The 18,347-nt window shown below is 43.8% G+C and overlaps 1 protein-coding gene across 1 annotated transcript in view; it reads left to right on the forward strand.

The window, feature by feature from the left end:
- The window catches only part of LOC148981941 (interferon-induced very large GTPase 1-like), a 52,680-nt gene that overhangs the window by 4,846 nt on the left and 29,487 nt on the right, over positions 1-18,347 (forward strand). The window contains exons 2-3 of the mRNA XM_089129290.1: positions 6,466-6,999; positions 7,926-7,982. Coding sequence (XP_088985416.1) covers positions 6,466-6,999; positions 7,926-7,982 — 591 coding nt within the window. The remainder of the gene's footprint in view (positions 1-6,465; positions 7,000-7,925; positions 7,983-18,347) is intronic.

The raw sequence follows: 18,347 nt of genomic DNA on the forward strand, positions 1-18,347 counted from the left end.
TACACTATTTGACACTGACACGTACGTGATCAGCTTCTCAGATGATGCATTCAGCTTCAAACGGATCCCGACTGAGACGAAAACACGGGAATATTAGATCAACAATACATTCAAATTCACTGATTTAAAGGGGTCATGAACTGGCTTTTTAAATGTTATTATATTGTTGTCTGAGGTCAACTTATAACGTTCGCTTGGTTTTTGCATTCAAAAACATCAAAATGAACAAGTAATAGGCTATTTTGTACCCTGGTTGTGAGCCTTCCTAAAAAACAGTCGGTTTTTATGGGCGTGTCGCACTGAAGACTTGGAAGTAAACACCCACTGCTGCGAGTGGAGAACAGTTTTGCATATTATAATGAGTTTAACTCACCCGTCGGTGTACGTGGGGGAAAACGTCCTATGTTGTCAAATGGCAACCGGATTCGCCCATACATGTTCAACCCAGAATCCGTGTGTTGCACAATATTCCTGTCAGATCCAATATAGACGACACAGCACCGTTCTTTACTGTTAATCGGTCAGCAAATCCAGTCTTGTTGACAAAACAATCCTCAGTGAAATGAAGCGAACAGACGACGATGTTTTACCTCATCAGCTGGAACGTCATTAAAAATAAATTTTATCCATGCAGTCCTATTGGAATCCACAGGAAGCTTATGCAGCGACTGTCTTGCACAACCAGGCACTGCACAATATTCTGTTCTGCTCTGTAGCGATCCAGTTTGTCATCACGAGGTAAGCATACATGTATGATACTTATGTGTGTAATGCGCGAATCGGTGGGCGGGGCTAAACCTGCCGTGGTGAAGCAGGCGTTGATCATCTTCTGCGGGGGTGGTGTTTTATCCTCTTTGACGTCATAGTTCCCCACTTTTAAAAACGAGTCGTTTTTAGAGGCTGTGTCAATAAAAGCTTTTATTGGACTAACAAGGACGTTTTCAGTTCTGAAACTTACAGGATATTCTTATAATATGATGACCTCTTAGATGTCAAAAGCTCAAGGAAAATTTGATTTCTCAGTTCATCACCCCTTTAAATGAATGAATTCAGTCCGATTGAAACAACACCTTGTGCATGTAAACATAATGAATAGTGAAAACAGAAAGCAAAAGCCCAATCCCGGACATTTTGACGGCATCTTGAAAGTTTCGAGAAGTTTGTGATCAACACTTGTTGCCCCGGGTGACACAGACGCCAGTTAAGGACGATGCAAGATGACGTAACCGAGTGGTATCTCATTTCATAGGGGTATGTTTGCACTAGCGCTTACTACTCGGTTTCGAGGGACAAGGGCTAGGGGTAAGACGACGGGGAAGGGGTAAGGGGAAGGGGTAAGACAGAGAATTGGGATTCAGTCTTAAGGTTGAGATGGCTCCATAACAGATTTTGTGGCTCAGATAAAGTCCAGTTCTAGTTTATTTATTTTCTCTTGGCTGACATGAGACATTGCTATGGCCTGCTTGTGGCCTAGATCTGGCAAATTGGAGCAGTCTGCTCAAGTGCCATCATTCCAAGCCACATGGGCCAGATCATCATTCTACATGTGCCAAATGTGGGCCAGTAATTAGCCGAAACAATGTTGTTATCTGGTTTTGTTTAAAGACAAGGGCCACACATAGGCAATAACTGGCCTGAGTCTTAGCCAATTACTAACCCATAACTGGCCCTGCACTGACCCCAAGATCTCAAGAGGGCTCAACAGTGACTCTGGCATCCCAGAGTCATCCCCCTCCATCCCCCACTCAGCTCAGCCCAGCTTACTGACCTCTACATCCCTCCTGCTGCTGAGACCTAACCACAATCTCACAATCTCTCCGCAACCCAACCATACGTGCCAACCTGTTTGACTAAGGCTGTCGAGCCCCACTGGTGCATTAAAGCAGTTTTATTGGCATACCACCTAACGCAAAACACAATATCTGCCTAACTACCCGTCATTCACGCAATATCCACAGGAACGTATATAAATAAACCAACAGATTTTGCTTAAAGAGATACTCCACTCTTTTTTTGGAAATATGCTCATTTTACAACTCCCTCAGGGTTAAACATTTGGGTTTTACCATTTTCGAATCAATTCAGCCAATTTTCTGATATTTAGAAGAATATCAGTAACCAGAGAGTTTCAGGTCTCATTGACTTCCATAGAAAGAAAAAAATATACTATGGAAGTCAATGGGACCAGAAACTCTCTTGTTACTGATATTCTTCTAAATATCTGAAAATCGGCTGAATGGATTCGAAAACGGTAAAAACTCAACTGTTTAACTCTGGGGGAGTTGCAAAATGAGCCTATTTCCAAAAAAAGTGGAGTATCCCTTTAAGACTTCTTCAAGTTTTCAAGAATTCTACGTAACAGCAGCGTGGCGGCCTGTACACAGCCAGCTAGAATCTTTCTGTCTCAGCCAGTTGCTGCTCCTTTCTGCTGCTTCAGGTAAGTTCTTTACTGTGCGACACAACTCTTGGCCACAGAATCCAAAGTCTCTGAGGAACCGGGTTGTAGAGTGTGCCACAAAACCTTGACAACCCACTTCCACTGGATAAACCTTAACTCTCCATCCTCGCTGTTCTGCTTCAGTGGCCAGATGAGCATACCGCAGTTTCTTCCTCTCATATGCCTCATCTACCGCATCCTCCCATGGCACTGTTAGCTCTATCAGTTGAACAATGCATGCTGATCCAGACCACAAAACTATATATGGTTGTAGGTTAGTGGTGACAATCTCAGGTGGAAAAATAAGCCGTTGATCAAGATCAACCATCTTTTAGTCCCTAGCAGCTTCCAGTTGTCCTGGGCGAGAATTGGTGTTAACACATTTTCTTGGTGGTTGCTTGCCTGGGCGGAGGAATATTGTTTTCTGCGTTTAATGTTTTGCTAGACAAGGCGTAAACTTATTGGTCATAATACGCTTGCCTTCCAATGCTAAAGCCAGACAATTGGACTTCTTGGTCATGGTGCCAAGTGAACCGACCTTGGCTAAGAGCCACCTTGCATCCTGTCAAAATGTGCCTTAATGTGGCAGGTGATGAACACAAAGAACAAGAGGGATCCTCTCCTACTCAACGGTTTAGGTTTTGTGGTGATGGGAGAACATCATATGTTGACCTAATAAGGAAACTGATCCTACTCTCTTCCATTGACCAAAGGTCTTGCCCGCCCATCTTGCGTTGTTCCATACTCTCCCATCTCATCCACTCTCCCTGCTTGGCCTGGGAAATGGCCTTTATACACCTTATCCTCTCCTGCTTTCGCACCTCGTTGACTGGGCCTGCCTTGTGCCATTTAGGAGGAGCTTCACTAAGCCCAAAACCCCCTCTTCCATGCTGTACCTGTCCCACGATATCCCCACTTTAAAGGGCAGCCTTTGCCTCTACTACAGATATCTTTGCTGACCACTTTCTATCAATTTTTAACACAGGGCCTCCCTTATACATTTGTCACGTGACTCTACTAAGGTCATTTCCAGTCTGACCTTGGCACAATTAAACTCCTCGGTTAAAGCAGAGACTGGCAGCTGCAATATACCTTTACTATAAAGTCCCACTCTGCTGAGGCAGCGTGGACCTCCCAACCATTTCCTGATGTATGAACTTATCAACGCTTCCAGCTTAACCACTGTTGTCAAAGAAACGTCGTACGCGGTAAGTTGCCACATCAACCAGTAGACCAAACTGAAAGCACAAAAGTTTTAGTTTGTCAGGTAGAGCACAGCTCTTTATGCTCTTCAACCCTTCCACTGCTTCTCGTCTAACTTCTCCCACTCGAACTGTGTCCTTTAGATCCCCATCGTACCAGACTCTTCACTGGCTTCTCAGAAACTGTTGGTATCGCTTTACCATTAATGAAGAATGTTTTATTTTAAGAATGATTACTTCCATTGCCACGGTAAAAAAAACAGTAGAGAAATGGCGCATCCTGCATTTATTCCGACCTCTAAGCATTGCCATGCAGTGCTGAATTTTGGAGTTGAGAAACTAAATTGCAAATCTCCAAAATAGGCTTTCACTAGATTTGTTATTGACATTGGTACTCTGAAAAAATCAAATGCTGCCCAAAGAAGCTCATGTGGCACTGAATCATATGCATTAGCCAAATCCAGGAATGTCACATGGAGCTGCTTTCTCTCATTTTTAGCTGACTGAATTTGTTGCCAGATAACATTGATGTGTTCTAAGCATCATGAGAAGCCTGGAATGCCCGCTTTTTGAACTGAAGTGTCAATGAAGCCATTCTTCATTAGGTAGGTGGACCATGGGCGTCGGAACCATTGTATATGGGTGGGACAAGACCCACCCACTTTTTAAGACAAATGATATTGGACCCTCTCACTTCTACCGTCTCTAATTCAGCACATATGCATGTTCACTTTTCTGTGCGCGTTAGTCAAATCCATTCCACTTGAGTAATGCCCTAATAAATTAAACTCCATTCTATGTTTTAGCTCCAGCATTGATTTCGACGCTGCTACTCAAATCCATTCCACTTGACTCATTCAGAGTCCCACCAAACACTTAGGGGGGCGCACACCAAACGAGAAGCGCAGTGCCGCATGGCGCAGTGCCATCTCTTTAAAATTCAAACACGTTGAAGTGTAGGCTACTCTTATGTTACATTTATTCATTTGATACCTGGAGTTGTCATAGACGCGGCGTGGCGCTTCTCATCCGGTGTACGACCCCTGCAACTTTGCTGGCTGCGCGTCCTCTCATTTTATTTTATTTACTCTCAACTGTGTGGTTACAAAGTAGCCTATATTAAATGGCATCGAACACAGTTCAGCCAATAATAATCAATAACTGGAAGTGTCCGTTTTTATACAGTAGCATGTGTTTTGAAACTGACACTTAATTGTTGAAGTTAAAGTTGTTGTCGTTTTTTTATTGATAAATGACCTTAAGAACTCAACAGTCTGTGGTCTCTGTTGTATTTTTTTGCTTCATAATGCATATTTTTTCATGATATAGCCAGACAATGTCAAAACACAAAGCAAAAATAGCCATACAAAGAATAATGAAAAGACAACTAGGCCTATAAGTCCTTCCTAGTTTTGTAAATGCAAAGCCAGTGTGTTTTATCTGCAACGACAACCCGATCACACTAAATGCGTCTCTATAGTACTGCAATTTATAAACGAAAACGAGTTTTTACATGCATATGATACGCATGGGATAGGTTTAGTAGTGGTGTCGGGTGCGTGTGTATTAACCCGATAGTGGTGTGGGGTGCGTGTGTAAAATTGCGTTTAAATTGCACGATAGTGCTATACGCGTGCTATAGAGATGCATTTAATATAATAATAGACATTTCATGACGATTATTTTAGAGGTGTGTCTAGCGAGCCACAGACTTTTTTTGAATGTCTTTCAGAGCTTTTCAGACTGCGGCGCGGGCCAGTTTTGGATGTATTTGAGTGATTTCTGAGAGATGCACGCATAGACGGATTTGTGCTCCTTTTTATTTGGACTCTCACTCATTGACATCACTAATTTTTGCATAGAGATTAAAATATCTAGTGTACAGCGTACACTGACTAAAATATCTAGTGTACTAGTGTAGTTCTGGCAGGCCGCGTAGTCAAGCTCAGCTATCAGCTGCTAAGTCTATCAGCTGATCCGATGCATACGCCTTCAATTAGTTCTTTCAATCAAGGGCCTTATTTAAAGGCATTTTTCAGTCTTTCTGCTCAGATGCTTCCACTGCATGCTTGCAACCCACCTCCTCCCCTAGCTCCTCCTTTAACTCTGTCTAAACTTAATCAGTGTTATTCTGTTTTCACTGATGCATGCTCTGTTCTCAAGGGGGAATTTGTTTGTTGCTTTCCCAGTTTTAAATGGGAGATTGTCCCCAGAAGCTGCTGCTGTTACCTGACTAGCTTTCATGGAGCTCATGAAAAGGATGGGTAATTCAGAACAGAGCCATACCGCCAAATGTAACTTTAACAATCATGCAAATAAATATTTTGGAAAATAATTGTTTTTTGGTATTTTTGACTCGAGTGGTCCTGACTGAACTTACCTTCAACGTTTAATAGTGCAATAGGACGAAACTGACTGATGCTTGTAGCATCTTTTACTTTAGGTATAAAGACTCCACCTATTCTGATCTAGGTACAACCTGTTTTTCCCATGCCACTTTTATCAATTTCCACAGAATTCGCAGAACTCAACTAATTACATTTTATAGTGTGAAGATATTGTCACATTTGTCAATGTATATAAAAAGGCAATTCCTAATGTATCATTCAATATATTATAATATATATTATTAACATAATATATGATTTAATATATTTCCAGTATATTAAACACATTTAATATATTGATCATAAATATATGGAAATATATTTTCATTCAGTAAGGGAGGAACATGTGGTAATTATGGGGAGTAAATGTGGTAATTATATTCTTACTGGTGGATTTCATTTTATGTATCAATAAAACTTTCTTACATGTGTGTTTCAGTGAGCGAACTCAGGATTGTTCTGCTGGGGAAGAGTGTGTCAGAAAACAGTCGAGTGGGAAACTTCATATTAGGGCGAGCAGCATTTGACAGTGAAGCTCCTCCAGGTGTTGTAGAGAGAATCAGAGGAAGATTGAAGGACAGACACGTGATCATCATCAACAGTCCTCAGCTGCTCAAAACACACCTGTCACTTCGTCAGATCACGAAGACCGTGAGAGAGTGTGTGTATCTGTCAGATCCAGGACCTCATGTGATCGTTCTGCTACTCAAACATGAACAGTGTTCAGCAGAAGATCAAGAGTGTGTGGAGAAGGTGCTGGACTCTTTCTCTGAGCGGGTTTATGAACACACCATGGTGCTCACCACACAAGACCCGACTGAAACCAACGACATCCTACAGAAAATCATTCAGAAATGCTGCAACAGACACTTCAGTCTTCAGGGAAACAGCTCTCCTGATGATCTTCTGCAGACGTTTCAGGATATTGAGAAAAAGAATGATGGACGGCACCTGGATTGTGCTGAAGAAACATGTAAGTGAGAAAACCTAAAAATTTAGCTTGGTTACAAATAAAAAGATCAAACCATGTTAGACTTGTGATGACAACTTAAATTCAATTCTGAGCTGTTCACTTCAAATTCACTGAAAATTGCTACATTCATTTACAGAAGTGTCAGATTGTCAGAAGTAAGTGAAAACTACTATGTATGTCATTATTACATCCCATCCCACAACAGAACACTTATGTTTCTAGACATTACCGGCTGACGTTAAAACAATGGAGGATGGTGTACAGATCACCGAGGGCGGGGTCTATGCCACAAACACACTGTCTATTAAACCCCTTGCTCAATTCTATGTCACATTGAATCTGAATCTTAGAACAGCTTGTTCTAAAACAGTGCATATGATTTATTGAGATTGTAAAAAAAAAGTGGATTTTTATCATTCTAGGGTGGTTTTGATCACACGCTGCCAACACACATTTATGTTCAAACACCATGTAAATGTGAATTTTGCATAATAGGTGCCATTTAAATTATCTTTTCAAATCCGTAATTTCTGCCAAAGATCAACACAAACAACATAACTAACCAGCAACATCGTGAGTTGTCTGAATGCCAGGTTTTGGCAAATGCCATACTTAAACTTCTACTACTTAAACCCTTGTCTGTATGTCTTTCTGCTTCAGTCCTGTTCTTTTTTTTTTTGGTTCTTGTTCTTCCTATTTCCTTTAGTGTCATCAATAATGGTCAATCATCATTTGTAAAGTAAACCAAAGTGATTTAACAGCATGAACAATTAAACATTTAACACACTATGCACTTAAGAGAAGATCATACACTGCTTCTGTTTTAGTTTTTAACACCTGTGGGTGAGACTCATACACCTACTGTAGCAGTGTACATTCAACACTGGTGGTTTTGCTGTGTAATTAAATAATTTTGTTTCATACAGATGTCGTTCACAATCCTCCTCGCAGTAGAAGATGGAGCAAAGAAGAACCTCCTTGGAGTGAGTATTGTAATAGATGCACAAATACCTGAAGTAAACCCTAACGGAATGTAGGATTATGATCAATATATTAAATGGTCTAAAAACTGAAAAATATATAAAAGAACATTTTATTAAAATATTACAATATATTTAATAATACATAAGGAATTGCTGCTTTTCATATATTGAAAAATGTAACATTTAAAATGTAAAATATAATTAGTTGAGTGCACTTTGAGGAAAAAAATTTGAGGAAAACAATTGCTAATATAAAAAATGTTTTTACAATGATAGACTTTGTCTTTCTTTTTATTTATCAAGCTGCAAATACTTTGTATGTAAAAACCCAAATAAAACTAAATAAAGTTGTGAATCTCAAAAACGGTAACTTGTGTGGCCTCATGCTGCAATGCATTTTGGAAACCATGAGTGAGTTTTATATTATTTTAGCTCCCAAAATGCATTTCAGCATGACGAGATTCATATGCTGATTCTTGATGTCTGTGTGTGACTAAATAAGGTGTTCCAAATGTTTTGTGCACAATGTATTTATTTTTATTTTTCAATTCTGAACTGCTTGTAATAGTATCATAGTCTTTAGAACACAATATTTAAATGCATTTAACGAACAAACACGCTTAGGATCAGTGATACACTTTGAGATAAGATTTGTGACTCAAGATATTTAATGATGATATCATCATCATCATCATCAATAAATACCCAAAAGATCATCCCAGCATTTCCCCTGACTTTTTTGTCATAACAACTGCAACTTACAGACACAGTTGCAGCAGCCAGATACAAATAAAGCTAAAAAGTCAAGGGTCAAGACCCTAACTAAAGTAAACACTGATCTCCAATATGGTAACAAAAAGGGTTTGAAAATAACTTTTTCTCCCAGCAACCAATTTAGCTACGACATTTTTAAGTTACCAGCCTATATAAAAAAAATGCATTTCATACATTAATCTCTTGTTTAAACCAAATCATGTCATCCTTCTGTAGATGTATGAAGTGAATCTGGGTTCTGTAGTAAGTGAAGCTGGTAATGTTGCGTGAGTTGTATAATCCTCTGCTGAGAACTTAAGAGATATGTCAGTTTTTAATGTTCTGCTGGGATTTAAATTATTTCTGTTATCTGAGTTTTCTATTGCTTTTTTTAGTTAAGTATTTGTACGTAAAGTATTTACAGCTTAATAAATGCACAGTCTATCATAGTTCCAACACTCTTTATATTAACAACTTTGAGTAAAACATCCTTGCGAAATTTAAGCTATTCATTTTCCTCATGCTTTCTAAGTAGGCCCTGGCCTACACTGATTTCCATTACACAAGAGTAGATGTTAAAACTTCATGCTGATTTGTACTCGGCTTTCGCCAAGATAAGCAAAACTAAGATATAGCTTTACAGTAAACTATGCTTCTCCATCCATTTACGCTTCTTTCCATATGGTGGTGTGACTCCCCTTCTGTCCGGCGTTAATGGCTGCAGTGTACTTGGTGCGTCAGCACACGCGATGGCTGCAACTAAAGGACCAGCACGACAACCGTCTGGATTGAGCAGAGTAGGGGACATCTCTAGGGTCTTCAAGTGGGCATCTTCCGCCCTCAGTGTTTCGTCGACTAGCCCACGACACCTCAAGAGGGCTCGACAGTGACTCTGGCATCCCAGAGTCACCCCCCTCCATCCCCCACTCAACTCAGCCCAGCTTACTGACCTCTACATCCCTCCTGCTGCTGAGACCTAACCACAATCTCACAATCTCTCCGCAACCCAACCATATTCGCCAACCCGTTTGACTAAGGCTGTCGAGCCCCACTGGTGCGTTAAAGCAGTTTCAGTGGAAAAGATTCCATATGGCAAACCACCTACCGCAAAACACAATATCTGCCCAACCACCTGTCATTCACGCAATATCCACTGGAACGTATACAAATAAAGCAACAGACTCTTCAAGTTTTCAAGAATTCTCCGAAACCGGAGCGTGGCGGCCAGCAAGAATCTTTCCGTCTCAACCACAGCCAGTTGCTGCTCCTTTCCGACGTCTCTGAGGAACCGGGTTGTAGAGTGTGCCACAAAACCTTGACAACCCACTTCCACTGGATAAACCTTAACTCTCCATCCTCGCTGTTCTGCTTCAGTGGCCAGATGAGCATACCGCAGTTTCTTCCTCTCATATGCCTCATCTACCGCATCCTCCCATGGCACTGTTAGCTCTATCAGTTGAACAATGCATGCTGATCCAGACCACAAAACAATATCTGGTCGTAGGTTAGTGGTGACAATCTCAGGTGGAAAAATAAGCCGTTGACCAAGATCAGCCAGGATCTTCTAGTCCCTAGCAGCTTCCAGTTGTCCTGGGCGAGAATTAGTGTTAACACATTTTCTTGGTGGTTGCTCGCCTGGGCGGAGGAATGTTGGGTGTTTCTCAATGTCAAGGATACTTCCTTGGCAGGATGTGTCCTTCCAAGTAATTTCCTTCAGAGGCTATGCGAGGGTCCTCTTTAGAATTCGGAGAACACGTAAATGGTGTTCCATTAGCAAGTGCACGTCATTGCGTCATTACATCAGTGAAAGGTCCGTTTCGGCGCTGGAAAAATGATAGTGCTACTGGTTTAGTTGTTGTACCGCACTGTTTAAACACACTTGGCAGTCCTTATTTAGTATTTTCAGCCCTCATAGAAATAGATAAATAAAGTAAGGGATAATAGTGAGGCGGCTGTTATAGCGAATACAACCCCGCAAACTCTTAACACGAAGGACTCAGCCTGAAGGGTGTGTATTTACTGTAACGGCCTCGCTATACATTTTCCACTTATAACATGGCTACCTACCAAATAAATCAATAATTTGACACAAAATATTGATTTAAAAAGGAGTTTATTAATTTAAAAAACGATAATATTACCGGAGTGAACAGAACTGCGTCCATATCAACATGATCTAGCTGTTTAAACACATGCAATGGTAAAATATTTGATCAACAAAAAAGGCTAACGTTATATGAAGTAAAAATTAAAAAGTGAATCACCAGTAAAAGGGAACAGCTTTAAATCCCCCCTCTGCAAATCACTTGAGCCGATATGTGTAATAGTTTAACAAACATTAAATAAATGGCAAAAATGAAATTATACTTAAACTTGCTTACATTTGAAAGCATATTGTCGTTATCACTCCGACTCCGCTAACGGTCGACATTTTTTATTTTTTAAATAAGATAGCAAAGCTGCGCATAGGATTGTGGGTGATTTGAGAGCGTGAAGGCTACACATATACATCCTTCCCTGTTTATGGGATATTTTCCGAACAAAGGAGTCAGTCCTTGGTTGAAATTCTGAGGATCCTCGACATTGGAACAGTCCTTCGACGGATTTTGATGACGTGGCATCCTCGAAATTCCGGCTTCCGAGGATCCTTCCTTGACATTGAGAAACGCCTATTGTCTTCTGTATATAATGTTTTGCTAGACAAGGCAGCAACTTATTGGTCATACTAAGCTTGCCTTCCAATGCTAAAGCCAAACATCGCAATACTTGGTCATGGTGCCAAGTGAACAGACCTTGGCTAAGAGCCACCTTGCATCCTGTCAGAATGTGCCTTAATGTGGCAGGTGATGAACACAAAAGACAAGAGGGATCCTCTCCTACTCAACGGTTTAGGTTTTGTGGTGATGGGAGAACATCATATGTTGACCTAATAAGGAAACTGATCCTACTTTCTTCCATTGACCAAAGGTCTTGCCCGCCCATCTTGCGTTGTTCCATACTCTCCCATCTCATCCACTCTCCCTGCTTGGCCTGGGAAATGGCCTTTATACACCTTATCCTCTCCTGCTTTCGCACCTCGTTGACTGGGCCTGCCTTGTGCCATTTAGGAGGAGCTTCACTAAGCCCAAAACCCCCTCTTCCATGCTGTACCTGTCCCACGATATCCCCACTTTAAAGGGCAGCCTTTGCCTCTACTACAGATTTCTTTGCTGACCACTTTCTACCAGTTTTTAACACAGGTGCTGACTCCCTTATACATTTGTCACGTGACTCTACTAAGGTCATTTCCAGTCTGACCTTGGCACAATTATACTCCTCGGTTAAAGCAGAGACTGGCAGCTGCAATATTCCTTTACTATAAAGTCCCACTCTGCTGAGGCAGCGTGGACCTCCCAACCATTTCCTGATGTATGAACTTATCAACGCTTCCAGCTTATCCACTGTTGTCAAAGAAACGTCGTACGCGGTAAGTTGCCACATCAACCTCGGCAGTAGACCAAACTGAAAGCACAAAAGTTTTAGTTTGTCAGGTAGAGCACAGCTCTTTATGCTCTTCAACCCTTCCACTGCTTGCCGTCTAACTTCTCCCACTCGAACTGTGTCCTTTAGATCCCCATCGTACTAGACTCTTCACTGGCTTCTTAGAAACTGTTGGTATCGCTTTACCATTAATGAAGAATGTTTTATCTTCTACCTTTCCTTTAACTATCGAGATGCTCCTTGATTTAGAGGTCTTAAATTCCATTCATGCCCATTCAATATTATCTGTTAACTTCCCCAATAACCGATTAGTGCAGGCTACTGTTGTAGTCATGGTTGTCATGTCATCCATGTATGCTCTGATTGGTGGTAGTCGCATCCCAGAAGCCAAGCGCTCTCCTACTACCCATCTTGATGCCCTAATGATTACTTCCATTGCCATGGTAAAAAAACAGTAGAAAAATGGCGCATCCTGCATTTATTCAAAAAATCAAAAAAAAACCTGCAAAAAATCAAATGCTGCCCAAAGAAGCTCATGTGGCACTGAATCATATGCATTAACCAAATCCAGGAATGTCACATGGAGCTGCTTTCTCTCATTTTTAGCTGAATTTGTTGCCAGATAACATTGATGTGTTCTAAGCATCATGAGAAGCCTGGAATGCCCGCTTTTTGAACTGAAGTGTCAATGAAGCCATTCTTCATTAGGTAGGTGGACCATGGGCGCCGGAACCATTGTATATGGGTGGGACAAGACCCACCCACTTTTTAAGACAAATGATATTGGACCCTCTCACTTCTACCGTCTCTAATTCAGCACATATGCATGTTCACTTTTCTGTGCGCGTTAGTCAAATCCATTCCACTTGAGTAATGCCCTAATAAATTAAACTCCATTCTATGTTTTAGCTCCAGCATTGATTTCGACGCTGCTACTCAAATCCATTCCACTTGACTCATTCAGAGTCCCACCAAACACTTAGGGGGGCGCACACCAAACGAGAAGTGCAGTGCCGCATGGCGCAGTGCCATCTCTTTAAAATTCAAACACGTTGAAGTGTAGGCTACTCTTATGTTACATTTATTCATTTGATACCTGGAGTTGTCATAGACGCGGCGTGGCGCTTCTCATCCGGTGTACGACCCCTGCAACTTTGCTGGCTGCGCGTCCTCTCATTTTATTTTATTTACTCTCAACTGTGTGGTTACAAAGTAGCCTAAATTAAATGGCATCGAACACAGTTCAGCCAATAATAATCAATAACTGGAAGTGTCCGTTTTTATACAGTAGCATGTGTTTTGAAACTGACACTTAATTGTTGAAGTTAAAGTTGTTGTCGTTTTTTTTATTGATAAATGACCTTAAGAACTCAACAGTCTGTGGTCTCTGTTGTATTTTTTTGCTTCATAATGCATATTTTTTCATGATATAGCCAGACAATGTCAAAACACAAAGCAAAAATAGCCATACAAAGAATAATGAAAAGACAACTAGGCCTATAAGTCCTTCCTAGTTTTGTAAATGCAAAGCCAGTGTGTTTTATCTGCAACGACAACCCGATCACACTAAATGCGTCTCTATAGTACTGCAATTTATACACGAAAACGATTTTTTACATGCATATGATACGCATGGGATAGGTTTAGTAGTGGTGTCGGGTGCGTGTGTATTAACCCGATAGTGGTGTGGGGTGCGTGTGTATTACACGCAATAAAGTGTGTATCAAATGCAACAGGCAACAACAGGCAAAGTTCTTGCTCGTATCCTCGCTAACCGCCTGCTACCATTATCTGAGGAGATACTCCCTGAATCACAGTGTGGTTTCCGGTCATCTAGGGGAACAACTGACATGATCTTTTCTGCTCGCCAACTACAAGAAAAGTGTCGGGAACAAGGACTTCCTCTGTATATGGCCTTTATAGATTTGACAAAGGCCTTTGACTCCGTGGATCGGCAGGCACTATGGAGCATACTATCAAAATATGGATGTCATGATAAATACATCCGTGTGCTAAGACTACTGCATGATGGCATGTCCGCCACAGTGCTCAACGGTGGCTCTGAATCTGAGTCATTTACTGTAGAAACTGGGGTAAAACAGGGATGTATCATTGCACCCACCTTGTTCGCCATCTTCATTGCAGTCATACTTCACCTTACTGGCCAAGAGCTACCAGAGGGGATCCCAATCCTTTATAGGACTGACGGCAGGCTCTTCAACCTCAACAGGTTCAAAGCCAAGAGTAAAGTCAGGAGTACCACCATCATAGAGCTGCAATATGCCGATGATAACGCCATTGCAGCACACTCCCCTGAAGACCTCCAGGGCATTCTAAATGCCTTTGCCAATGCATACAGAGCCCTGGGTTTGGCCTTGAACATCAAGAAAACTAAGGTTCTGTATCAACCACCACCTAACCAGCAATCACAACAGCCAGTTATCAAAGTGGATAACACCACTCTGGAAAATGTTGATCATTTCACCTACCTTGGCAGCATTCTCTCCTCCAAAGCTGATATAGACTGTGAAGTTAAACATCGCCTTAGCTGTGCCAGCGGAGCCTATGCCAAACTCAGGACAAGAGTCTTTGATGACCGAGACCTGAGGGCTCAAACCAAGGTGCTGGTTTACAGAGCTGTGATCCTTCCAACTCTGTTGTATGGAGCTGAATCCTGGACAATCTACAGCAGACATCTGAGAGCACTGGAACAATTTCATCAGAGAGCCTTAAGGAAAATCTTGAGGATCAATTGGGAAGACAAACGTACAAACTTCAGTATTCTGGAAGAAACAAATATGCCCAGCATCACTACCATTATAATGCAGCACCAGCTCCGATGGACAGGACATGTTATCCGCATGCCCAACAACCGTCTCCCAAAGCAGATCCTGTACTCCCAGCTAAAGGAAGGACAACGAGCCCCTGGTGGGCCAAAGAAACGCTTTAAGGACAATATTAAGACCAACCTAAAAAAGTTTAACATCACATCTGGCGACTGGGAGAATTTAGCATTTAACAGGTCATATTGGAGAAAGGCAGTGCTTGAAGGTGCAGCACACCACGAAACAGAACTACGCTGCGCCGCAGATGCAAAGCGGAAGCACCGCAAGGACAAACAGAGAAAGGCTCAACCACAACACAACACCTCAACCTTTCAATGCCAACACTGCAGTAGAATCTGTGGATCAAGGATTGGCCTCTACAGCCACCTGAGGATCCACAAATAAGGTGACCCAACGGAGAGGACAGTCATACTCGTCTCGAGTGACCGCCGAAGAAGAAGATTAACCCGATAGTGGTGTGGGGTGCGTGTGTATTACACGCAATAAAGTGTGTATCAAATGCACGCGAAAAACTATCATATGCATGTAAAAACGTCTCGGTTACGGATGTAACCCTCGTTCCCTGAGTAGGGAACGGAGACGTTACGTCAGAAGTGACGGAGATTGGGGGTTTCGCATGAAAGCCAATCCTCTTCGAGTATTTAACAACGAGCCAATGGCATGCAATGCCTTGGGGCTGCGGAATTTTGCATAGCGTACTCCGCCCTACTCCGTGAGTATAAAAGGAGGAAGTGAACGCAACCGCAGTATGTCTTCGCTGAGGAGCCAAGACTGAACTCGGCGTCAACCCAGCGGTACAGCAGAAGTGGCAGGGAGACGTAACGTCTCCGTTCCCTACTCAGGGAACGAGGGTTACATCCGTAACCGAGACGTTCCCTTTCGTAGTCACTTCGAGTTACGTCAGAAGTGACGGAGATTGGGGGTCTGTGCCATCACGCCATCTTCAAGCTGTCTTCCAGTGCCCTGCAAAAGTCTGGACCCCTGAACCTTACCTTTTTTTTTTTTTTTTTTTTTTTTTTGGGATCCTACTTTGACACAGGATTACCAAGGTACACTGGGAAACATATCCCAGGAGGGACATGCTACCAGATGCCTGCCGAAGGAGTACTTACAAATACACATATGGCCGTATAGGACGCATATGGAGATCACTGGAGCACCAACCGCAGGTGGCTACAAGAATTTAACTCCAGGGGTGGCAGATGGCTTGCCAAGGAAAGACACATGCTCAGAGAGGCTTACAGTGGATAATACACATGAGACAGTTACCATCGGGAACCGTGCACATGGAGGCACCTAGCCAGCATCCAGGGCAATAGCAGTGGTGCCCGCATCGTCGGTGCTGGAGGACTCAAGGCTTCAATGGAAGACACTGAGGAGATATCGCACTTATCCAGTCTGAGGAGTGGAATGGCGAGCAAGCGAAGACACCTAAGCGGGTCCAGTACCGGGGGAAGCGAGTACGTGAGAGGACACCGGCTCAATTCGCAGATTATAGAATCTTGCGAAGGTGTTGGGTGTCGCCCAGCCTGCAGCTCTGCAGATGTCTGTTAGCGAGGCGCCGTGCGCTAGAGCCCAAGAGGAGGCCACACTCCGAGTGGAAAGGGCCGTCACACCAAGGGGGCACGGACGGCCTTGCTGCTGGTAAGACAAAGCAATGGCGTCTACTATCCAGTGAGACAACCGTTGCTTTGAGAGAGCCCTTCCCTTCTGGCTCCCCCCATGACAGACAAGAGCTGGTCTGAGGTCCTGAAACACCGCGTTCTGTCTACGTAGGTGGGGAGAGCACGTACTAGACAGAGCAGTGCCAAGGCTGGGTCTGCCTCCTCCAGGGGCAGCGCTTGCAGGTTCACCACCTGGTCCCGGAAAGGAGTGGTGGGAACCTTGGGCACGTATCCAGGCCGGGGTCTCAGGATCACGTGAGAGTAAGCCGGCCCGAACTCCAGGCACGCTTCGTCAACGGAGAATGCGTGCAGGTCCCCCACCCTCTTGATGGAGGCCAATGCAACCAGGAGTGCTGTCTTCATGGACAGAAACTTTAACTCTACCGATTGCAAAGGCTCAAAGGGAGGCCTCTGCAGAGCACTTAAAACTACCGAGAGGTCCCAAGAGGGTACGAGGGGAGGACGAGGCGGATGTAGCCTCCTCGCTCCCCTCAGGAACCTGATGACCAGGTCGTGCTTCCCTAAGGACTTACCTTCTACTGCTTCATGAGAGGCGGCAATGGCCGCGACGTAAACCTTAAGGGTGGAGGGCGACAGCCTGCGCTCCAACCCTTCTTGCAGGAAGGAAAGCACGACACTGATCGAACATCTCCGGGGGTCTTCTCCGCGAGAAGAGCACCAGCTGACGAAGAGGTTCCACTTCAACGCGTAAAGGTGTCTCGTGGACGACGCTCTAGCGGAAGTGATGGTTGCCGCCACCGCAGGTGGCAGCGAACTCAAACCTGCCTCGTCCCGTCCAGGAGCCACACGTGCAGTCTCCAGAGCTCGGGACGAGGGTGCCACAGAGTGCCCCGTCTCTGAGTGAGTAGATCTTGTCTCAGAGGAATAGGCCAAGGAGGTGCTGTCGCGAGGAGCATGAGTTCGGAGAACTATGTCTTGGTGGGCCAATAGGCGGCTACCAGCAAGACCTGCTCCTCGTCCTCCTTGATCTTGCACAACACCCGTGCAAGGAGGCTCACTGGGGGAAACGCATACTTGCGTGGGCCCCGCGGCCAGCTGTGCGCCAGTGCATCTGTGCCGAGCGAACCGTCGGTCAGGGAATAAAACTGGGCGCAGTGGGATGAGTCCCGGGAAGCGAACAGATCTATCTGTGCCTCCCCGAACTGGTCCCAAATCAGCTGGACCGTCTGGGGATGGAGTCGCCATTCGCCGGAGATAGGGCGGACTCGTAACAGCTCATCGGCTGCCAGGTTCCGGTCTCCTGGAATGTATACTGCACGAAGGGACCTCAAGGTCTTCTGACTCCATAACAAGAGGTGGCGGGCGAGCTGTGACAACCGGCGTGAGCGTAGACCCCCCTGGTGGTTGATGTACGCTACTGCAGTCGTGTTGTCTGAACGGACAAGTACGTGTTGACCCCTGAGCAACGCTCGAAAGCGGTGCAGGGCCAGGCGTACTGCCAGCAGCTCGAGGCAATTGATGTGCATGAGGCGCTGGGGTCCTGTCCAGGAGCCCGCGGCTGCATGCCCATTGCACATGGCACCCCATCCCGTGGTAGATGCATCCGTGGAGACAACGAGATGCCTGGAAACTCGCTGAAGAGGGACACCGGCCCGCAAAAA

Source organism: Pimephales promelas, chromosome 3, assembly GCF_988280905.1.
Source record: "Pimephales promelas chromosome 3, fPimPro1.hap1.1, whole genome shotgun sequence".
In the NCBI taxonomy this organism is placed as follows: Eukaryota; Metazoa; Chordata; class Actinopteri; order Cypriniformes; family Leuciscidae; genus Pimephales; species Pimephales promelas.